Source organism: Camelus bactrianus, chromosome 16 (genome assembly GCF_048773025.1).
Source record: "Camelus bactrianus isolate YW-2024 breed Bactrian camel chromosome 16, ASM4877302v1, whole genome shotgun sequence".
NCBI lineage: Eukaryota > Metazoa > Chordata > Mammalia > Artiodactyla > Camelidae > Camelus > Camelus bactrianus.
The window spans coordinates 15,721,900-15,746,215 of record NC_133554.1 but is presented as its reverse complement, the minus strand read 5'-3'; the positions used below and the strand labels follow the sequence as shown (position 1 = coordinate 15,746,215).

Genomic DNA, 24,316 nt, shown 5'->3' with positions numbered 1-24,316 from the left:
TACATATACATACATGTATTCATTTTCATTATAGGTTACTGCAAGATACTGAATATAGTTTCCTATGCTATACAGAAGAAACTTGTTTATCTACTTTATATATAGTAGTTAGTATTTGTAAATGTCAAACTCCCAATTTATCTCTTCTCACCCCCTTTCCCCCTTGCTAACCATAAGTTTATTTATTATGTCTGTGAGTCTGTTTCTGTTTTGTAGATAAGTTCATTTGTGTCTTCTTTTTTTCTTTTCTTTCTAGATTCCACACAGAGTGATATCATATGGTATTTTTCTTTCTCTTTCTGGCTTACTTCACTTAGAATGACAATCTCCAGGTCCGTCCATGTTGCGGCAAGTGACATTATTTTATTCTTTTTTATGGCTGAGTGGAATTCCATTGTATAAATATACCATGACTTCTTTATCCAGTCATCTGTTAATGGACATTTAGTTTATTTCCATATCTTGGCTATTGTATTCAGTGCTACTATGAACATTGGGGTGATGGATCTTTTCAAATTAGACTTCTCTCTGGATATATGCCCAGGAGTGGGATTGCTGGGTCATATGGTAAGTCTATTTTTAGTTTTTGGAGGAACCTCCATACTGTTTTCCATAATAGTTGCACCAAACTACATTCCTACCAACAGTGTAAAGGGTCCCCTTTTCTCCACACCGTCTCCAGCATTTGTTGTTCATGGACTTTTGAATGATGGCCATTCTGACTGGTGTGAGGTGATATCTCATTGTAGTTTTGATTTGCATTTCTTTGATAATTAGTGATATTGAGCATTTTTTCATGTGTCTGTTGTCCGTTTGTATGTCTTCACTCGAGAATTGCTTGTTTAGGTCTTCTGCCCATTTTTGAACTGGGTTGTTTGTTTTTTTGTTATTGAGTTATATGAGTTGTTTGTATATTCTGGAAATTAAGCCCTTGTCAGTCGTATCATTTGCACATATTTTCTCCCATTCTGTAGGTTGTCTTTTTGTTTTGCTTATGGTTTCCTTTGCTGTGCAAAAGCTTATGTTTAATTAAGTCCATTTGTTTATTTTTCCTTGTATTTCTATTGCCTGGGTAGACTGCCCTAGAAGAACATTGCTGAGATTTATGTCAGAAAATATTTTGCCTGTGTTTTCTTCTAGGAAGTTTATAGTGTCTTGTCTTATGTTTAAGTCTTTAAGCCATTTCGAGTTTATTTTTGTATATGGTATGAGGGATCCACCAGGTTTTTTTGTGGAATTGACAAGCTGATTCTAAAGTTTACATGGAAATGGAAAAGACTTAGATAGCCAAAAAAAAAAAAAAAAAAGTGACAAAGAAAAACAAAGTTGAGGACTTATAATATTTAATTTCTAGACAATACAAAAATATAATAATCACTAAAGTGTTCTATTGGCATAAAAATAGACATATAGATCAATGAGACAGAGAGTCCAAAATATATACAATCGATCTTTGACAGAATTCTAAAAATAATTCAATGGAGAAAGGATAATATTCTCAACAAATAAGGTAGAACTGTATATCCATTTGTAAAATACAAAAACAAAAAAAAATTTAATTCTTTACCTTACACAATTTAGTAAGTTAAAGCAAAATGGATCATAGAGCTAAAAGTAAGAAATACAGCTACAAAACTACCAGACAAAAACACAGGAGAAAATCTTTGCTCTGAGTTAGGTAAATATTTTTTTAGATAGGACTCAAAATGTACAAAATATCAAAGAAAAAATTAATAAATTACTCTTCATCAAAATGAAAAACTTTTATTCTTAGAGAACACTTGTTAAGAAAAAGACAAGAAACAGACTGGAAAAAAACTTTACAAAACATATATCTGATAAAGGACTTATATCCAGGAAAAAAAAAAGTACCTTTACAACTTGGTAATCATCAAACAAACAATCTTACCTTTAAATGGTCAAAAGATTTGAACAGGCACTTCACCAAAGATACATGATTGACAATAAGTCCGTGAAAAGATGTTCAACATCATTAGTTATCAATGAAATGCATATTAAAACCATAGTAAGATACCACTACACACCTATTATACCTATTAGAATGCTAAAATTTAATAGGTAGACAATACCAAATGCTGGTGAAGATGTGAAGCAACTCGGACTCATGAAATTGCTGGTCAGAATACAAAATAGTACAGCTGCTTTGGAAAAATGGACATTTCTTATAAAGTGAAACATTTACCTACCATAAGATCCAGCACTCCCACTCTTAATTATTTACTCAAGAGCAGTAACAACACATGTCCATACAAAGACCCAGACGTAAATATGCATAGCAATTTCTTCATACTAGTAAAGACGGGAAGGAGTGCAAATGTCTGCCAACATGTAAATAGTTAAACAAATTGTATGATATCTACAATTGTATAATATCTATACAATGGGATACTACTCCACAATAAAAACGAGGTAAATACTGATACCGAAAACCACTTGGATGAATCTCAAAAATCATTATGCTAAGCGGAAGAAAGCAGCTGGACACAGAAGACTACATACCATGTGGTTTCTTTTATATGATGTTCTAGAAAAAAAGGAAAACTATAAAGATGGAACACAGATCAGTGGTTGCCTGGGGTTGGATCTGGGAATAGGGTTTGACTATAAAGGGGCAGAATAAGAGAATTTACGGGGTAAGGGAGCTATTCTGTATGGAACTATGGTGGTGATACACAACTCGTTGCATTTATTAAAAATCTACAGAACTGTGGATCACAATGAGTGGATGTCACTGTATGTAAAATTTAAACTATTAACCAAGTTATGAGAAGGACTCAAATTGGAATGCAGGCTATGACAACGGAATCCAACTGTAACTGTGTTACAAAATACTTACATAACCACACTGAAGGGAGTGAGAAAGAAAGGAGCCAACCAAAATAACTCTGGAAAGCAGTGTTTTAATGGAAACTGAAGGCTAAAGACAAAAAACTGTCCACAAACGCCCTACTCAAGTTGGCAAATTTCTTTCTCAAAGGGGTATGAGTTAGCAATTCTGAAACTACTTTCTGTGTATACTAGGGTTGAACAAATAATAAACTACTAGACATAACAAGAGCCATGTTTCTGACTGTCTGAGAAAGAAATAACAAGCAAGGAAAGGAGGTAAAGGTAAGAATGAACCCTGTGGTGCCCAATCAGAGTTAGCAATAAAACCCCTGGGTATTTTTAAAAATATGTATAAAGACAGAGTCAGACATGAAATATGTATGTAAGTATGTATGAGTACTACCCATCCACACGGTACCTAGCTCTGCCCACTGAGAGAGTCCAGAAGCAGTTACTCTCCAGCAGAAATGAGCATTCCCATTACCCAGACTTGGTTTCTAAATATCATTCTCCATCACAAGGAATCAGGGCTCCTTGGAGAAATGATTGATTTCCTGGAAGAAACAAAATGGAACCTCATGGGAACTCATACTGCTGGGCTAGATAGCTTCCATCAGCCAAGGGCAGTCCCAGATGAGCTGTTATGCTCAGCATCTGGTCAAGGAAACCTGGGCAGGGCACTAACAATATCTGCTACAAGTATGCTTTGGAGAGGTTAATCCCAGGAAAACTCTGGTATGGGAGTGTTACTTACGGGCCAGCTTATTCGGGGCACCAAGAGAGTGCGCGTCCTCACCTTTCCCCAGCCCCTTCCAGGCAGTGTGTCAACAGGCAGAACAGGTGGGACCACATGGGTATTACCACATGGACATTACCCAAATCAGTAGGAGAATAAAATAGGTCAGCAGGACCCAGAAACTCAGCCTCTGAAACAGTTCATTTATAGGTCCTAGCCAGATCTCAAATGCCTTTTCTTAAGAAACATGCTCAGCTTTTGATAATTAATTGCTTTATCGTGGGCAGCCCCATTTTCTCTACACTGCGTCCCAACAAGTTAGCCCAGGTCTTCAGTGGCATGTCAAGACTTGGAGCAACAGGAGTGTTCCAAATGGCAGAACTCTGAGAACGTTGGTTCCTATGCCTCTCCCCCTTTAAGAAGAGGTTTCAATTTCTGGAAACACAGGGACTTAAAAATTTACCTTCTATGCTTCTCCTCTTGGTATTCTCCTGGAAATGTAAAGAAATTAATCTCTTCAATGCATTCTAATAAATGGCAGAACTTTCTGCCAACTCTAAGATTCTTTCAAGTTTAATCTCATTAAAATCCATTGACTTTTCCCAAATTAGCAATGATCTTTTAAAAGTCTGTATTCAAAGACAAACTTATGGTTATCAGAGGGGGAAAGGAGGTGGGGAGGGATAAATTGGGAATTTGGGATTTATAGATACTACCATTTTTAATATTTCAGATGATCAAAAATATGAAACAGATTGATTGCACAACAATGTGAATATACTTAATACTGAACTTAAAATTGTTAAGATGGTAAATTTTATGTTTTGTGTATTTTACCACAATTTTTTAAAAAAGGAAAATAACAAAAATGACAACAAAAATATGAAAACATAGGATAATGACCACCCGTTATTGTATCCCACATCCACCTTGAACATTTCCCTATTAGCTAAGCCAATCTGAGTTGAGTTTTTGGTGACTTGGACCCAGCAAATGCATGCTAAGTATTGCAGAATTTGGTGCCAGTAAGTAGAAATGCTGTAATTAACAGATCTGAAACTTGATGGAATGGGCCGACCTGGAGAGATAGGGCTTGATCCTGGCTTAGAAAGTTAGTGATCCTCTTTAGGTGATTGTGAAATAATTGGCTTGTCTGCCTCTTGAAGTTTAATATGCAAAAAATCGCCTGGGGATCTTGTTCAAATGAGGATTCCGATCAGTAGGTCTAGGGCGGGAACTGAGTCTGTTCTTCTGACAGGCTCCCAGGTGATGCCAACCCTGCTGATCCATGGACCACACTCTGTATAGCAAGGAGTTAAACTGATGTGTCCTGAAAGAGGGTTCATGTACCACACATGCTGTTGCATTAGGAGGATGGTGGGGAAATTTCCGGGTGTAGGATTGTCAGCAACTTCTTATAGCCCATCAGCCCATGGTGATACAGCTTAATTGTATTAAGAAGAGGAACTTCTACATTAGATTTCTTGGAGAATTTTAAAAGACAAAAATAGCAAAGGAAATCCAGGGTTATGTGAACATTGAAAATATCCCACAAAGGGGAATGATCAGAGCTACACTTGTTGGAGCCATGATCTCTTGCTCCAGATGCAGCGATGAGCCAAAAATTCACAGATCCCTAATCTGACACTGTAGACTTCTATTTTATTTTTGTAGATTTTATAAGTTCCAGGAAGGCTGAATCAAAGACAGGTTACACTCTCACACTTTGCAATCATACAATTAAAAATGTTATTTAAAAAAATTATTGTCAACTCTAAGCTCCACAGAGGCAGAAATCAGATCTGTCCTGAGTCCCAAGACATCCCAGAACATCAGTGCCTGGCACGTACATGACAGACACTTGCGCAATAAGTGAACAATTATCTTTTTCTGTATTTTTCTGCCCCACTGATCAGTGAGCCTACTAAGAGGAAGAACCAGGCTCGATTTATCTTTGTATCTTCGGGGCACCCAAACAATTGCTCAATGCAGAATTATTTGAATTGTCCTGGACTGAATTAAATTATCAGGAGTAGCAGTGCCCCAGGCACTGGGCTGGGATTCAGGGGGGAAATTCTAGGCTTTGGCCAGGGGAAGCTAAGAGTGAGGTCATTGACTCAGGGGGCCCAGGTGCTTGGATTAAGGTGAGCCTCCTAGAATTTGCAACCAGAACAGAAAAGAGAAAACGTGAGCAACTGTCAGCACTGCAGACTGGCTTTAGGATGTGAGGCCAGGAAACCCTGCTAGGCTATGTTCCAGGAGACAGGCATCACCCCTGGGCAGTAGCCAGGCCCACGGGGACTTCTGAGAAGTGGCAGCATCTAGCCTGAGTGGCTGAGTTCAAGAGAAGAAATCCTGTGTGGGCAGCTGCTGTCCTCAGTCTGGAGACAGTGTTTTGCACATCCACACGACCCCCAGATGGAAAACGAGAGCTGCCTAGCTTTGCTGGGGAGATAGGGTAGAGCCTACGGTCCCTATGACCTCTCTCTTTCTCCTCATCAGAAACAGCCCATGGTGGGAGGGGTCCGCGTCGTCACCAGGACCAACCGGAAGTCCAGCAGCAGAAGCCAAAAAAGAAAAGAAAAGAAATGAAACTTTCCATTCCTCCCCACTACCCCCTAGCCTGTGAAATGCAACCCAGCAGAGAGGACATGGGTCTTAGGTTTAGCTTCTGGCCTCCTCAGTAACTGGGGATTCAGATGAGGCAGCGAACAGACAGCATGCCTCAAGAACAAGTTTATGCTGAAGTAGCTGCTCACTATTATTATTATTTAAATTGTCCTGGACTGAATTAAATTATCAGGATTAGCAGTGCCCCAGGCACTGGGCTGGGATTCAGGGGGAAATTCAGGACTAAGAACTCATCTCCATACTCATTGCTTACCCATGAATCATGCTTTCCGTGTCTGCATCCATGGTGGCAGTTGGCTGTCACAGCGCCTCGTAATACAGGCTGGCACTATTGTTCCCAATGGCTAGAGGAGGAAGGCGAGGTTCAGAGATGGAGTGACTGCCTGGGGTCACACATCTACTGAGCAGAGTTATCGGGACCCAGGGAGATAGATCTTCTGACCTCGCTCCAGGCTCACTCTCCACAACACATGCTACCTAAGCTGGCTGGACACCTCCCCGGGATAGCCGGAGTAACTCAGAGAACCCAGAGCACAGGCTAAGCATGGTTCATGGTCCCTGGGGGTGTCCATTTTAGCTTGATGTTAAGTAAATTTAAATTTTTACATCGTAAAACAGACACAGATGAGTTCACAGAAGTGTGACTTTCTTAAGTTAAAATGTGAGATGTCGAATCTGAGCTGATAATATAACAATATCAGTTCACTAATTGTGACGAATGTACCACGGTGATGTAGAAGGTTAACAATAGTGGAAACTGAGACTGGGTATATGGGAACTCTCTGTACTATTTTTGCAATAATACTGTAAATCTAAAACTGTTCTTAAATAAAAATTTTATTTTAAAAGTTATGAGCTATCAAAGAAGCTGCAGAGTCTGTTTCCTCCTGGAGCACCTGGTCATACTCCTCTTTTGTTAAAGGCCTATCAGAAGCCATAGTTAAAAAGCATTACCCATGCCCTATTGTTTGCAGAGTAGAGGGATGTTCTATAGAGTCTTGAAAGCCCTGTATTTCCAAAGAGAAGAACAAGAAAGCAGGACAGTAAAGCCTCTTTCACTCCCCTCCCCTGGCCTCTGCCCCCTTCTTAGCGCTGTGAGAAGAGTGAGAGGCAAATAACCGCTTTGCCCTCCCAGGGTTCCCAGGAGAGCAGAAGGGATTCTGTTACAGCACCTCACCCCATCCAGCCTCCATCATGGTCTCCCAGAGCTGCACCCCCACCCCAGATCATCTGGGTGGAGCCCCGGGAAGAAGCAGTGAGATCTGCCATTTAGGGTAAGTCCCAGAGGGTGCTCCCTGGCACCCAGTGGGCACCGCCTACTTGTGCTGGGCTAGTCAGCAGTGGAGCGGGGTGTCTTCTCAGCGATGTCCATGCAGAACTCCAGCCTGCTTCTGGCAAACAGACCTAAGGATGGAACCTTACAAGACTAGGGTGCGTGGGTTCTGTTGCTTCCGAAAGCTTCTTCCGCCATCTGGGAAATAGGCGTTGAAGTTCCCCTTTCAGGCTGGAAAACAGGCTTGAGCTGCTGTTTTCACCCAACTGTGAAAGGACCAAGATCCAGATGCTCCTCACCATGTCCTGGCCTCTCTGTTTTTGTACAGCTCAGGATGGGCAGTGGGGCTGTACGTTGGGGAGATGAAAGAGAGAAGAGAAAAATTTAGAAACTATACCCTCTAGCTATACTTTGAAGAGCCACAGTATTTTAGTCAAGTCAGAAATGGTTTCCAGAAACAAGTTTTAGAGCTGACGGTCAAGAACTTAGGCTTGAATGATGAAGTTAAGCCACGGTCACGTTTGCACCAATGTCATCATCTTTATCATCAAAACAAATATTACTGATTGCCCAGTATAATTTAGAGCTCTTGAGGAGTTTAAGAGCTAATCTGGGCAACAGGAAGGAGGCATAAAGAGATAATAAATAGGAAAAGCAAAGGAGAGAGAAAGAGAAGCAATATACGATGCTCCCTGGGGCTCGGCAGATAGGGAAGGCTTCATGAAGAAGATAGGGCTTGAGCTAGATATTGGGCTCGGACAAGAAGGGAGAGAGCAAGCCAGGAATGGAGGATGGCAGAGAAAAAGAGGCAGAGCAGGAATGTGCGGGGCATGTTGGGGAAAAACGTTAATGGGTTAGTTTGGGTGGAACGAAGAGCTTGGGCAGAGGAGTGATGTGTGATGGACTGGGAGAGATAGAGGGGTAGGCAAGATAGAACCATGGCTGAAGCTTGAGACTTTGTCCTACGGGTAGCAGAGAGCCCTGGAGCAAAGGAAGGGGTGGAGAGGATTGGTGGCAGGGAGGCCACTGAGAAGGATGTGGTCTTGAAGCAAAACTGAGGTGAGTCAGAGCAGAACCAGAATGTAGGGAAGGCTAGAAGATGACAGATGCAAGAGATTTATGAAGGACAAATGGACAGGAATTGGTGACTGAGACAGGAGATGGGAGGATGGAAGAGGGAGAGAAAAAAGAAGAGTAGAAGCACTTGGGATAATTCACTGGTTTCCAACCTCATCATCTGTATGTTAATTGAGAAGGAGGAAGATTGGGAATAAGGAGAGGAAAAAGACAAGAAGCACATAATATCAGGTGCTCAATGAATACCTAAGAGGGAGAAATGAAAGCAAGGGGAGACAGAACACCAATGGGAAATAGGAGAATGGCCTTGACCAAAGAGAAGATTTTTGATTAATGGAGAAAAGGAAGGAACAGCATTCTGCCCACTCCAGCAGAGAAGTTCTTGGGAATCCCCTCTGCCAACTCTACTAGAGTTGGGTCACAAGACCCAACCTTTCTGTTCCCAACATTCTGTGGCTAATTGGAGAAACTCATTGATACTGAGTTTGCCACTCAGAACCCTTGTTTTACGCCAATTTCAGAAGCCACCAAGCATCTAATGAATCCTCCCACTAAAAAATAGTTAGAGAAGACAGTGGGGCCTCTTCCTGTCTGCTGAGGGAGATACACAAACCATCCCAGACATTTTTCTCTTCCATAAATCCCTCTTCACTCTGAAAGGGGCTGCCTGGCAGTGTTCCCATCCTTTCCAAGGGCCTCTGGCTGCCAAGGTCACCATTCAGAGAACCTTTGCCATCTCCACGCCTCTCCTAAGGCCAGGATGGCTTACACCAGAGCACCTGGGTTCCTCCCTTTCCTGGGGTGAACAGTGGGTGAGTCTCAGAGAGGGTAACCACTGGGGGACTGTGATGGAAAAGCCCAGCTGGGCTAACAAGCTAAGTCACAAATCTAAGTGTAACAAGTGTCGGATTACTGATCTGAGTTCTGCTGGGCTAACTTGTAAATCTGAAGTTAGTGTCAGTTTACTGGGCTAACAAGCTAACTCGTAAATCCAAGCTCAACAAGTGTCAGTAACGTGATCTGTTCCGAATTGATAAGCTTCAGTGTACTGATTCCTTGCTTTTGTTGTTTGAGCCTTATTGGCTAATAGCCCCATACTTGTAATTAACCCTATAAAACCTCATGTGCACGTCTTGGAGGTGCTCAGAGCTTCGGAGCAGAAGCCCCTCTGAGCCCGCCGGCGTAATAAATCTGAGTACTCCAACCCTCCGAGTGGTGCTTGTTTCTTGGCTGGCCTGTCATTTCCGTAACAGGACAAGAAGTCCATTAGTTTGGTGTTCTGAGAACCAACAAGAGGAAATGCATTTTAGCCAGGAAAGAAAAAAATTAGCTGTCCAGCTGTGATTGACAGCCAAGCCAGTGGAAGATGGGTGAAAACAGACAGCTGAGGAAGGGACCAGCTGGGTTTCCAAGGAAGGTATCATCCAAAATGGTGGAGATGGCGAGAAGGCCAGTGTAAGAACTTAAATCACCTCATACAGAGAGATCACTTTGTCACTGACCATGGATGTCCCTTTAATCAGCATGCAGTGTATGTACAGCACGCAGAATTCTACCTCTTAAAGTAGAAGAGGAGAACCAACCATGTCCAAGGTCAGCCTCATCTATAAACCGAATTCCTGGAAAATGTGTGCGTGTGTGCGCACACTACCATGTGCCCGTGATCTTCACTGGGTATTTCCTGCCACTTCTGCTGCTGTTACTAAAATCTCTTGGAATCTCTGCCCCCATACATGAGAAGCTGTTGGCCTTCTTAGCCTTCTACTGGACTTCCTGTCTTCCAATCTCCATTTCTTATGGGCCAATTTGCCATTTTCTAATGGGGAGACATCTAACTGTGCTAAACAGAGTTAACTAGATTGAGTAAGTCCAGGAACACATCATTACACATCAGCAAAGCTCTGAAAATACAGATTAGCCACAAGACAGTTATACATCCACTGTGACTGCCTCCAGGTATGCTTCATGCCCAGAACAAAGGAAGGACCACCCTCATCTGGAGCTGACACTGCCCCACCCCTGCCCATTCCAAAAAGATCCAACCTAAGACATCATATCATCTCATAACACGATCAAGACCCAGGGACAGTCAGATCTGCATTTTGCTCTTACCCTGACTCCAGTAGCTCACTATATATTGCACACAGGAAGACAGCGTTATCCTATATGCTCTTCCAGAAGGAAGTTTCATTTTGAAATCATTCAGAACCAACTAGGTCAAAATCCATCTAAAGACACACCTTCATTAAATCATAAGGCTCGAAACCCAGAGGCGAGAGCCTTGAGACACGTGCTTCAAAGTTCAGGGAAGGATCAGACAAAGAAAAACTTGGCTGAGAAGCAGAAATGTCTTTCAAAGAAAACAAGAAGAGCCTGAAGTCTCTCACTACCTTTCCTGGACAGCTGCCTTCTTTCGAGATGCCCAGCTCATTTGCCTGGATTCACCACAAGAGAAGCAGCTTCTAACTCCATTCCATCAGCCAGAGCAAAGGAATATCACTTTTTGGAAGGTAAATTCAGGGGGTTGGTTTTTGGATGATGAGTTTCTGATAGTTCTCCAGAGTATCTTCACCCCAAAGTATAATATCATAAAGAGGCTAATGTGTTGTCGGTCTGTAAAATATACTTTTATGAAATTTCATTTTCGTTGAACCTTCCTGTTTCCTTCCTGTATGGATTTAATGAACTTGATGGTATATAACATTATACTTGGGCTTTAAATTATTAAATTCCCGGATATTGGTGTTTTTTAATGATTGCCCCATAGAAGGTATGAAGTCGTAGCACATTAGTAATCATCTAAACCAGCCATCAATTTTGCAACTAAAGTGTATCAGGCACCAGAAGGTGAATGACTTGTCCACAGCCACACAGGGACAGAGGTGGGGACAAGTCCAGGGCTCTTCTTACTTCTCTGGTGGCCAAGAAAGGGCAGTATTTTAAAACTTGGGCCAGAAAAAGTCAACATTTAAAAATCATTTTAGGGGGCAGGGTAATAGCTCAGTGATAGAGTGTGTGCTTGGCATGCACGAGGTCCTGGGTCCAACACTCAGTACCTCCGTTTAAATAAATAAATATATAAACTTAATTACCTCCCCTCAAAAAATAAAAATAAAAAAATAGAAATCATTTTAAATCTCTGTTGGCTTCCACAATGGATTGGGTGAAAGGTAAGGGAGGAATCAAAGGATAGTGAATAAATGAATGGAGAAGAGAGCCATTTATTTAATTGTTCCTAATTTTGAGAGCTATTCAGATCCCATTAAGGGCATAAAAGGGACAAGCCTGCTCAGAGATTGGAGGTTTGCCTTCCATGACTGCAGCAGGACTACGTATTTGACCTGGAACATGGGAAGAAGAGGATTTGCTTCACCCAGAGTCAGTGATACTGTATCAACCAGTCCCTGCCATTCTGCAGTTTCCTCATGCGTCTGCCTTAGAGTCACAGGGTGTTTCCCGCTGAACCTAAGCGTCTCCTCCAAGTCACATCAGCTCCTCAAAATCTTTCCTTCTGGGCCTCTCCCAGAAATAAATTATGATAGACGGTATAAAAACCAACTCCTTCAAGCAGAGAAACACACCTGGCTGCCACAGGAGGCCAAGGCCCTTGGCAGGTAAGAGTCATTAATTTTAATCTTTCCTGGTTTCTGTGCAGTTGATGATGAAATTTCCTAAAGACTTCTCAGAAAGCTTGGTACTGGATTTGGACTTGTCTTCATCAGGCATTTTCTGGTGCCAGCTCTGGCTGCCACCCTGGCAGGTCATCCCCATTTTGTGTAAGGGAGATGTGTTTGAATCCCTTTGTTGGGTAAGGAGGCATTTCTGAGTCTGAAAACTGAGTCATAGAATCATAAACTCTTAGGGCTAGAAGGTACCATAGATCTCTCATCCATCCTGTTGGGAACTGAGGCTTCAGAGAGATCACGGGTCCAGGTCACACAGAAAGTTAGGGGAAATTAGTCACAGAATGACATATGGTGTTCTTGAAACTGGTGTGATATGATGCGACCGCCAAACTATAGGGAAAAGTCTGCACTGTTTTAAAGGGTTCCCTGACCCAGGGCTCTCGGATCTTCATCTCGTTTCCAGCAGCTCATGCTTCTGACAGCAGCCCTGAACATCCAGTTAGCCCTGAATGTCTAGTCTCAGGTGTCTTCAGTGCCGTATGGACACTTGGTTCTCAATCAGATTTATGAATGCAGCGATATTTAGATGGGCTTAGTCTTGGGAGAATGGAGTGGTTGAATCAGTTTTTTTATTTTTAAATGTAATTAGGTGTCCCAAACCCTATGGCTCAGGTGGATTTTGTTCTGCAGTAGAGAGTGTGATAAGAGCTCTCTCTTCTCCATTCTTCTCTTGATACTGGAACTGCTCAAAAGATCAAACAGAGCATTTGGGGGGTGATGGGGTGTTTGTTGGTTTTCCTACTGGCCCATCCCACCACCCTCAACAGAGCTCTCACCATTCACGGAAAAGAATCCTTCTGATGCCTTCCCTTCTCAGTCCTTCCTGTAGCCCCCATGGTGACTTCCGAGCAAGTCTGAGAGCCAGACTCTTGGAGGTCGTGACATTCAGTGTGGTCGGCAGAGCAGCAGCATCGGCATCACCTGGGAGCTTGTTGGAAGTACAGGCTCTCAGGCCCCTTCTATGACCTTCTGAGTTAGAATCTGCATTTAACAAGTTCCCTAGGTGATGAGTAGGCACATTAAGGTGGGAGGACCCTGCTAAGGGACCATCACCACCTCTGCCTCTGCACCCTCCAGATGTTGGATTTCTCTGCCCTAGGGGTTTCACTCATTCAGCAAGCACCCAACACCTATTTTGTACCAACACTAGGCTTGGGCACTGGAAGAAACAAAAACCAGTAAGACATAGCCCTTGAGGAGCTCATGGTCTGATAGGGGAAACAGTAATATGAGATATGAGTAAAGTACTGTGGGAGGACAGAAAGAGAAATGGCCTAACTTGGCCTGGAGAAATCTGGTACACTTCATAGAAAAGGTGGCACTTGGCCTGGGCTTTGAAGAATGAATAGGAGTTTATTGGGCAGAGACGGCATTGCATAGGAAAGAGCTCTGTCTCCAGATAGCGCTTCATGTCCCAGGGAAGACTCCAAGCTTTGATGCAAACCAAAGGGCTTGGGAAATGGTCTCTGCGCTGAGCATGATGATAAGAATGTGAGTAAATATTCAAACCTCCCAGAAGCCTCTTGGCTCTGGAGTGTGCCTCCAAGATCTTTCTGCACACCCCCTGCCGCCAGTGGCATGAACTTTGCTTGGCTCGGCTTTCTGTCCCATATGCTTCGTTCACACCCACCAGGAAAGACGGCCAAGACGTGGAAAATAATTTAGCTTTGGCCTTGAGGTTCCCACCCACCACTTTTCAGTGAGGGAAGTATGAAGGGGGTTCCCAGGAAAGGAGAGGATAAATGAATATCTAAGGACCTTTTCCTGTTCAGATTTCTCAACTTTTATTTCTTTGGCGACGATATTTTTCTTCCTTGGTCTCTCTCAGATGATACATCTTTTCATAGACTAAACTTTTAATTTTTGTTTTTGATTTATTATAAAATACATTAGCCATTGAAAGAATAATATAATGAATACTTGTGTACCCATCAGTTCTCTTTAAAAAAAAAATCAATGATAAGGGGCTGGGAGGAGAGGAGGGGGGAAATGGGAGTTGGCATTTAGTGGGTGGAGTTTCTGTTTTGCAAGATGAAATAGTTCTAGGGATCTCTTGTACATCAGTGTGAAAATACTTGTCACTGTTGTACTGTATGGCTAAAAATGGTGAAGACAGCAAATTTTATGCTATGTGTTTTTACAACAATATAAAATAATATTGGGGAGGGTATAACTCAGTGGTAGAGTGCATGCCTAGCATGTATGAGGTCCTAGGTTCAATCCCCACTACCTCCATTGAATGCATGAATGAAGAAGAAATAAATAAATAAATAAATAAACCTAATTACCCCCCCAAATTTTTTAATAATAAAATAATATCAATGATGCTTTTTATTTTCCAAAACCATCATCTTTGTTTTCTCGAAAGGCCAGATTTCTGCTGGCTTAATGACCTCCTCAAATCACAAAAAGGAGGACTATGTTTCCACTCGTAGAGGTGTAAGGACAGGAGCCCACTGAGGGGTCAATCTCAACTGTCTGAGATTTCCTCTTGCGGAAAATAAAAAAGTGCTAGAGAGAATCTTGGCCAGATAGGCATTTATTCATACTTTGTCTTGTTTTTTCTCGAGTAAGCTTACAAAAAGTACATTTAACAAGATAAAAATTATTTAGGGAGATCATCAAAGGTCAGAGGGAAAGACTGAGGAGGTATGGGGGGGTCAGGGGGGCCTGAAATTATCTGGTCCAGATACACAGGTCTCCTTTTCTGGAGATTATCCAGAGAATGTCTGGAAGACCCCCTGGATGGTTTCTCAGGCAAAACTCCAGACCCACGATTCCTCTTAGGGAGCTTCAAGTAGATCTGGAGAGGGCAGCCAATCTGAGGACCTTCTCCAGGGTGCGTTTCTGGAGTTCAGTCAGTGAATGCACACTATGGGGCCCTCTTGTGAACACAGTCTAGGTACACCATCATTCCATCTGCATTCCATGGCCACCTCCCAGGCTGGAGCTAGTATCTCCTTGAAAGATATTTTGGGTCTATTCCACCAAATCTAATGAACAATCTAAGCCCAGAAGCAAACAAAGCTGCATGCTTTTAATCTGACAATCTAGGGTCAGAGTTTAAAGCTCACGATGAAGGGGTTAATCGAAGAGCTGGAATCTCTCCAGGCAACCTGGCACACAGCTGTGAGCACCTTGAGCTTTGTCACAACTTTCATTCATGTGTTCCCATCAAGTTGGCTCTCTGAGAGGGGGTAAAGCCCCTGCCGGCTTCTGAAGGTAGGAACTGAGAGTCTGTGTCTCTGGCACATTCTCTTGTGCTGGGCCAGAGAAAGACAGCTTTCATCCTGAGGGGAAAGGGGAAGGGGAACCCCTAAGATGTGTACCAGATTTGGTAACAGCATTTGTCACCGGTGACAAGACAGGTACAGGATCTTGAGTCACAGGCTGTCAGAGCAGACTCGGACATCCTGGGTCACTTGGTCCAACCCCCTCACTCAGCAGGCCAAGGACCCAGAGATGTTATGTAACCTGCCCGATGTCACAGAGCTAGTTAGAGCACGTGCAGAACTACAACGTAGGACCTCCTGACCCCGAAGCCTGAGCTCCTTCCCTTCCATCTCTCAGTATCTACCACGGGCCTGCACACACGGGAGATGCTTAGTTATTGTGGTTTCCCCTCCTCTGCCCCAGTGTCAGGGTGTCTGGCGTTCTCTGGGCTTTCTTTGCTTTATCAACCCCTTTCTGTGATTCAGCCCCCCACCATGGGGACTCTCCAAGGCTCACGCCATGATCCTGGGTCTCGTTTCAGTGATGTGGGTCCTTCTCCATCTCCCAGTCCTTTTGGCTTCCCTGACCTTGTTCCAGGCTGCAGCATCTGACACCAATGGTAAGGGCTGCTCTGTGTTGATTTCCTGGGGTTGCTGTAACTAAGGACCACAAACTGGGTGGCTTAAGACAACAGAAGTTTATTCTCCCACAGTTCAGGAGGCTGGAAGTCCAAAGTCAAAGTGTTGGCAGGGTCTGTTCCTCTGAAGACTCTAGGGGAGAATCCTTCCTTGCCTCTTCCAGCTTCTGATGGCTCCCAGCAATCCTTGGCTTATAACTGCATCACTCCAAGCTCTGCCTCCATCTGCACATGATCTTCTTCTCTGTGTGTGTCCTCTGTGTGTCCTCTTCTCTTTTTATAAGACCACCAGTCACTGGATTTAGAACCCACTCTAATCCTGTACCTATATGATTTCATCTTAATTAGGTAAATCTGCCAAGACCCTATTTCCAAATAAAGTTCCAGTTGGCATATATTTTGGAGGGACATTATTTAAGCCACTATACCCTCCTTATTTAGAGACTATATCCTGCCCCTCCAATCTCCAGACCCCAGTACGACTGAAAACAAGGAATCTCACTTTTACTCTATACCATCCCCTTCCCTACTTCAGGGTCCTGGTGATCAGCCAAGCCCTTTGATGGACTAGCTTACGGGTCCACCTCACCAAGAACCAAAAAAATCTGCACTAGTAGCCAGAGCCAACCTGAGTGGTCACAGACTTTCTGAATCCTATCACTGGGTCCGATTAGCTCTCAGTGTCTGCGGGTTCTGCATCAGCAGATTCAACCAACAGTGGATGAAAAGTAATCAGAAAAAAAATTCCCGAAAGCTCCCCCTCCAAAAAAATACCCACTCCTGCAATTATTTACATAGCATTTACATTGGATTTACAACTAGTTACATGACATTTACATTGCGTTGGGTATTATAAGTAATCTAGAGATGATTTAAAGAATATGGGAAGATGTGCATAGGTTATATGCAAATACTATACCATTTTATATGAGGGACTTGAGCATCCTGGGAGGTCCTAGAACCAAATCCCCGTGGATACTGAGGGACGGCTATATTGTAGTGGACTCCTGAAAACAACACGGACAGCTTATTGAGGATCAGAGAGTATTCTTACTATTCGAGGTTTTTTCTCCTGGTGAATGTTTTCAATCTTGATCTTCTGCCTGCTCAGATCTGGGGGGTGGGTTAATGGCTGAGAAAGAGGGAAACAGAAGCAAAGGCCTTTCCAAAGAGTGGTGTCTGATACCCTGCTCCTTGCTCCTCCCCATCCAAGCGCAGACCACTGCTGCCGCCATGTCTGAAGCCGTGCGTCAGGTCAAGGTGCACGTCAACAAGGCTTTCCTGGATTCCCGGACCAGGTAGGTGAGATGCACACACCGCATGTGTCTCCCTTCCTGGGCTTCCCGTTCACGATGAGCACACCTGGGCCAGCCCTGGCAAGCCAGGGAGCCAACGCGGTTATACAACCTGCCCTTCCACCCTCACCTGCGAGTGTGTGGCACGTAGGAGTAACAGCCCACAATTCCTAAATCCTCAGCCTCTAAGTTACCGTGAAGGGGTTGTCTAATCTGACCCTACAAGCACTTTCTTCCGCGTGGCTGAGTGATTCCTTGGGTCACGCATACCAGAGTCTCAGAAAGCCTGAGGGTAGCAGTTGTCCTTTCGTTCACCATGACTTAGGTCAGGTCCCCTGGAAGCAGAGCCTGAGACGTGGATTCACATGCCGGTGACTTACTGGGGAGTGCTCCAGTGGAGTGAGGGAGCGAGGCTGGACATGTAAAAAGAAGGAGTTAAGCAAGGATTTGGTTTAAGGTCTAGCCTCAGCTGATCCCACGGGGAGATCCGGGAGTGTAGGCTGCACCTCAGAACCTGTCCTACTGCGGAGCAAGTGAGCAGAGTTTTCACCTTAAAGGTCGCCTTGACATCAGCCAGATGTCGGTACTGGGGGAGGCGGAGCACACTGGGTGGCTCCCAGGCACCTCCAGGCAGGCAGCCCTACGGACTCCGAAGCACAGGGTCAACCACCCTCCAACCTTATATGGGGGCCGGGATTCCTGAAATAAGCAGTGTAGACTGGGTCCCTGCCCTCAGGAAGCCCACCCCGGAGCTGGAGAGGCAGACAAACAAGAGTAACCGTTTCACTGAGCAGAAAGCCACCTTACTCCTGGGGCTTCATTCCTCCTTGGCCCTTGAATAAACTCTCAAGTGGTCCCATAACCTTTGAGCTGACTTTTAGAGGACAAGATGTGCTCTGGTCACTTCTAGTCCCAAGAACAGTGTCCTTTCAGGAATTCAAATGTCAGTGTCAGAAGATGAAGCCCAGAGCGTCTCCCTTTCCTCAGTTCAGAGGTGGTTCCTGCTCTCACAGTGAGAGAAGGGCGCCTGGTCCAGCTTGTCCCCTCCCCCAGCCCAGGTTTCTGACTCTTAGGGGTAGAGCTGGGGGAGGTAGGAGGGGGGCAGGATGGCAAAGTCTAAGTCACCGAGACAACTTAATGCCTGAGGGTGAGGGTGGAAGGGAGGTGGGTCAGAAGCGCCTTCCCTCCTTGGGTGCTTCTCAGCTCTCAGAGATTTGCTGCCAACTCTCTGACCCAGAGAAGTTTCTGGCCAGCAGCTCACAGCTCCAACCCTCAGCCCAGGAGCCTGGGGCTCACTCCCTCTCCCCTCGTCACACCTTCTCGAGTCAGGTCCCTTTTAAGGAGGCTCCAGGAGACTTTTCCCTGCTGCTGGAGGATGTGCGGATTTGGGTCCCAGAGCTGCCCTGTCTGGCTTACTCTGCTCTTAGGTTCAGAGCACCAGCCGCCTCTTCTTTTCTTGTTTTCTTTAGGCCTTTTGGGCAGGTGTCAATCACCAGCTACAAACACACAGTGGAGCTGCCTGTTAAGTCCCTTGTTACTAGAATTAGTCCAAAGAGGAAGCCCCATGGTGGCAGCAGGGAAACCATTTCCAAATGAAAATTCTCTCTCCCTCCCTAATGTCAATCCTGTTAGAGCCCGAAGGTGGGGCAGAATAAAAGCCACAAAATCGGTGTTCAGCACCTCCCTTGTGAGTTGCGCAGCACAGGAGCACCAGCCTTGCTTTCAAACTTGCCCCCACTGGTTAGTTCTTGGACTTGGGGCCTCGTGGAGATGTCAAGAATCTACATTTAAGCATCTTGTTCACAAGCACCCAAACAAACAATCCAGCAACTCACGATCTGTGAGAAGGACAAGAAAGGAAATAAACAGAGCAGTGGCTGCGGCTCCAGGTGCAGGGATCCAGGAAGCCAGATGGAGGGTGAGAAAGAGCCAGCCATGTAGAGAGCTGGGGGGATGGCATTCCAGGGTCTGGGAACAGCAGAAGCAAAGGTCCTGAGGCAGGCAAGAGCTTAGGGTGCTCAGGAAACAGAAAAGAGGCTGGTGCTGGTGGCAGTGGTAGGAAAGTAGGAGCACGCAGGCAGAGCCTGAGGACCCAAGAATCAGAGGCAGATTTGTGGGTACCAGGGAGGAGGAGGGAGGGATGGGATGTGACTGTTCATGGGCGTAGGGTCTCCTTGGCGGGTGATGAAAATGTTTGGGAACTAGATAGAGGCATTGACTGCACAAGGTCACGAGCATGGATGCAGTAAGCATGTGGATTCACACACATCGTCGGGGAGCCAAGGAAGCACTTCAGTCAGAGAGCAGCCTGGTCTGCTTTTCATTCCAAAAAGCTCCCTCCGGCAGTGGGGTGGAGCTGGATGGGAGAAGGACAGGAGAGGAGCGAGGAACCCAGTTAGGAGTCTGCTGCGGCCATCCAGATGGGGGAGGATGCTGACTAGATAGAGGGTGGAGGCCTAGAGATGGAAAGAGTTCCTCCAAGGCCCTGCCTCCCCCCAGGGAGCCCCACCCTGAGGCAAAGCAGGAGGTACCTCCGGGGTGAGTCAGGTTCAGGCAGGAGGCTGCACGGAGCCCTGGCCCAGGAGGAAGGAAGGCGCACATAGGACCTTGCATGGGAACTTTCGGTGAAACCCTGGGAGGCCCAGCAACCCCCTTCCTTGTTCGTGGGTGGGGGACCCTTTGGGACCTGGCTGATGAAGATGGTGGCCTGGTGCTAAGGCATGTGGCTTTATTCTGTTCTGTGCCAGAGTCCGCTCTTGGCCTTTCTCATTCCTTCCTCCCTCTAATCCTATGCAGTGCTTAACCCAACTATAGGATTTAGCTGTTTTTGAGGCCAAATGATCAAATTGCATGGTTACCACCATTATCCTCATTTTGTGGATAAGGAAACTGGGTACAGAGAGGTTGAGTAACTTGCCCAAAGGCCACTAGTAAGTGGCAGCAGGAGTCAAACCCAGACAGCATGTTGCAAAGGCCACGGGCACTGGTGTCAGTGACACTGATTCCCAGTTCACAGAGGAGACACAGCTCACTCGGAGGTCACATCCATAAGCCCATCCTGGTGGAACCAGGGTTCAAACGTGACCTCTAGGCCCAAACTCTAGGTCAGTGCTGTCCGATATGGGAACCACTGACTACATGCGGCTACTGAGCACTTGAAATGTGACCAGAACACCGAGGAACTGAATTTTTAAGTGTATTTCATTTTAATGAATTTCCATGTAAATAGCCATATGTGGCTAGTGGTTACCATACTGGACCTGCAGGAGTCTGGGCCCCTGGGCCATGAGGTCTCCTGCAACAAAAGGCAGCAGGCTTATCTTCTTGGGTTCTTTTTCACCAAGGTGGAGGGGAGGTTAGAAGCATGTAGGTCTGGTAATAAGCCACGTAGCCCCTCAGGCTGAGACACCAGGCCCCCTCACACCTGAAATAGAGTTAATAACCTGATCTACAGGGACAGGCCAGGTGTTACAGCCTGTGCAGTTCACCCCCAAAGCAGGGATGTCTTTGTGAGAATTTGAGCCACTTCCAATATTTGAGTCTTAGAGCCTTGAGTCTAGAGGGGGTTCGTGGAGAGTCTTACAGATCATCTCCTGGAGTCCCCTCATCTCACACATGATGAAGCGGAGCACCACAGGGGCTGGAGGTTCTCATAGAGGGACTTTCTGACATCTTGCCCTTAATCTCCAATTTCTTAGTAGTAGAAGGGTTTTTGGCTTCTCATTTTATACACGGGAAATTAAGAATAAAAAGGCTGAACATCCGGCCAAATAAATGGGCAGCCAGAGGCTGGATGCTCCAGCCACATCTAAACAAACCCCAAACTCACTCTAGGGCCAGATGGAATTAAGGATGCTTTCATGGGCAGAACAGGAGGCCCAGAGGCATGGTGTTTCTAGAATTCTCAGTCCATGAGGCTCAATGAGAGGCCAGCTCCACGGTCAGGGGTTTCTTAGCCTAAATCCGTACATCCTGGGACTAAGGTGAGTCTGAGGTTCCCCAACAGATCTGGAAGCAGCCAGCACAGCTGCCACCTGCCAATTCTAATTCAGGAAGGGCTCACCTTCCTCTGCCTGCCTTCCCTCAGAAGCAGACGTCACAAAGCTTAAAGACATGCTGTAGCTTCCTCCTCCCAGAAGAGATTTTCCAGAGGCATCAGAAGAGAACACAGAAGTGGGGGGAGGTCTCCAGCATGCTGTCCACCCCCCACCCAGCTCCTCCCTACACACACGGCGCCTCAAACCCCTTCTACAGGGTCGAAGCCCAGGGTCTGGGTCGTGACTCCCCCACTGCTCTCAATTGTAGGCTGAAGGCTGCCATGAGCTCTGAGGTGCCCACCACTCGACAGCTCTCAGAGTACCTCAAGCATGCCAAGGGCCGGACGCGCACAGCCATCCGCAACGGGCAGGTGTGGGAGGAGTCCTTAAAGAGACTGTGGCAGAAAGTGACCCAGACCAACATCACAGGTACAGAAAGCTCACCAGCCCTCTGATGGCAAGAAGGGGTCATCTCGCCACAGGGGAGAGCAGAAGCCAGCAAAAGCTGCATTTCCTCTTGGGAGCCATCACCTCTCTCTCTCCTAGACCTGCAGAGCAAGGAGAGGCTGAGTTCAGCGACGCCCATGCTCTTTCCTGCAGAGAAAGGAACTCAGGCCCAGCAAGGTCCCACTGCCAGCTCGCATTGAGGGGACATTCACGCTCTTTGTTATAACGCCATCTGTTAGGTCTCTGTTCAGAGGAAGGACTAATGTCAATAAACACCAGTTCCTTGTCCCAAACCACAGTGTCACCACTTCCGCCTGTGAAAGGGTCAGTTTAAGCCACCTGTGTCGAGGGGATTTACTGGGATTATGTCACAGGTGATGAGATTTCCCTCTTGTTCTGGGTGCTGTGGGGCTGAAACAATGAGCTGATGGACTGGTCGTGACCTCCCCAACCCCTCCGCCCCACCCCCTACTGAATGGCACAGCTCACGGAGGGTCACGGAGGGAGGGGATTGGTCATGACTAGAGGAAGAGGCTACAGGTTCTCCCTGGGCAAACATCAAGTGGAGGAAGATCCCTGGCCTGAGTGTTTGGGCAAATTCCAAAGTTGCAAAAGAAGGAAACTGGGACAAGGTAGGGAGAAGCAGGGAGCAGTTTGGACTCCAAGATTCAAAATGTGCTGGGGCCTCTGCCAACTTTCACAAATGAGCCCCCCGAAGAAGCCCCCCAGAGCCAGACTCCCTTGCCTCCCTTTCACTGCGGGCACTGGGATGGAGCACAGCCTGCATTAGGAGGTTGGTGTCTCTCCATTCTGTGCCCACGTGGAAGCCTCTGATGCCTAAAGCTTCCCAATGTGTTATCCTCCCAAGACCACAGCGCCCCTCACTTAAATCCTGCCGGGGACAGGACCACCACAGAAACTGGAGAGAGTCCAGCCCATCTGGCGTCCACAGAAACACAGAAAGCGGAGGAAGAATCCAGCCCACTTGGCATCCCTTCTCTTTCAGACCCCAGCCTGGACTTGACTGCACTCTCTTGGGAGGTGGGCTGTGACGTCCCAGTTTCCGTGGTGAAATGTGACAAGAACAGCCCTTACCGCACCATCACAGGAGACTGTAATAACGGGTGAGTGGCCATGGGTGGGTATAGAAGGCAGGTGCCTCCCATCCCCACACCCAGCCCACCAGGCTCAGCCCACCTGCCCAGGCCACCTGCCCTGCCCAACCCAGCCAGGACTTTGCCACTTGGACATTACAGGCAGAACTCCCACTGCCTTACCCTCCTGAACTAGCGTCCCACTGGAATCTGTGCTGTTGGAACCCCCCTAACTTCCCCACCTTCTAGAGACCACTGTAACCCACTGGAAGCAGCACCTTTCCCCGGTGCAGAGGAGCCCCACGCCTTCGGAGGTGAGAGTAGCCCAGACACCCCACAGTTGAGAAGCACCTCCTCCGGGCCCCCTATCCCTCGTTCAGAGGCTCCAGGTCCTTCCCCAGGGGATCCCAGTGGGGTTTTCGGAGAAGCAGACCCCGGGGCCGACCGGCCGAGGCTGAGGACGGGTCTTGCTGTTTCAGGAGGCACCCCGCCCTGGGAGCCGCCAACCAGGCGTTGGCGCGCTGGCTGCCGGCGGAGTACGAGGACGGGCTCTCCCTGCCCTTTGGGTGGACGCGGGGGAAGAGGCGGAATGGCTTCCCTCTCCCGCTGGTGAGTGCAGGCCCGGGGTCGGGGAGAGCCCCGGGCAGGCAGGTGAAGGATGGGAGTCAGAAGAGAAGGGATGCACTCCCCAAACACTCAAGGAAAGGAAGAAGAAATAGGTGGGAGGACAAAGGGTGCGCGGTGGAGCCGCAGGAGAGATGCAGATTTGGAATTGCTCCCTGGAAGTGTTCCCCAAAGTGCCACTAGAGGGCAGCAGAGCCCGGGTCCCGGAGCCCGGTTACCTGATGGTCACTTCCCAGCTGCCAACAGACTAAGTGCCCTGGGGTTTCCCAGGCAGATGGCCTCCCTGCTGCATCCCGCTGGCGCCTGCCCTGTCCCATCCCCTGGAGTGCACCAGCCGTTGTTTGCCTGGAGGTCCTCTCTGTTGGCCTCATCTGAGTTGGCAGGCCCTCTTCCCAGAGCCCCTCCCCTAATCCCAGACACCGGGCATCTCCATGGCACTGGCTTCAGAAAACAGCCTGTCTTTCTTTTTCCCTCTCCGAGTGGAAAGAGCACTGGCCTTGCAAGCCATCCAGTCATACAAACCTGGCCCTTTGTGGCTGTAGGACCTTGGTCAATTGACTTCACCTTTCTAGGACTCAGCCTCCACATCTACAAAATGGGAGTAACGCCACCTGCCTCACAAGCTTGTCATAAGGATGAAACACACCTATCATATCATAGGTACTCAATAAACTGCAGTTGAAGCTAAATCCTTGAAGCATCTTTTTCTCCCTCTC

General features: G+C 46.4%; 1 protein-coding gene across 3 annotated transcripts in view; it reads left to right on the top strand.

Annotated features, from left to right (window-relative positions):
• The window catches only part of LPO (lactoperoxidase), a 38,918-nt gene that overhangs the window by 988 nt on the left and 13,614 nt on the right, over positions 1-24,316 (top strand). The window contains exons 2-7 of one of the 3 annotated variants that reach the window (XM_074342735.1): positions 257-332; positions 16,008-16,085; positions 17,317-17,401; positions 21,704-21,864; positions 22,889-23,006; positions 23,456-23,585. In XM_074342735.1, the coding sequence (XP_074198836.1) occupies positions 16,010-16,085; positions 17,317-17,401; positions 21,704-21,864; positions 22,889-23,006; positions 23,456-23,585 (570 nt within the window). In that variant the 5' untranslated portion in view covers positions 257-332; positions 16,008-16,009. Of the gene's footprint in view, positions 1-256; positions 333-10,859; positions 11,078-12,019; positions 12,182-16,007; positions 16,086-17,316; positions 17,402-21,703; positions 21,865-22,888; positions 23,007-23,455; positions 23,586-24,316 lie in introns of those variants that run through there. The other 2 variants (XM_045513773.2, XM_010951066.3) reach the window with 2 other exon arrangements.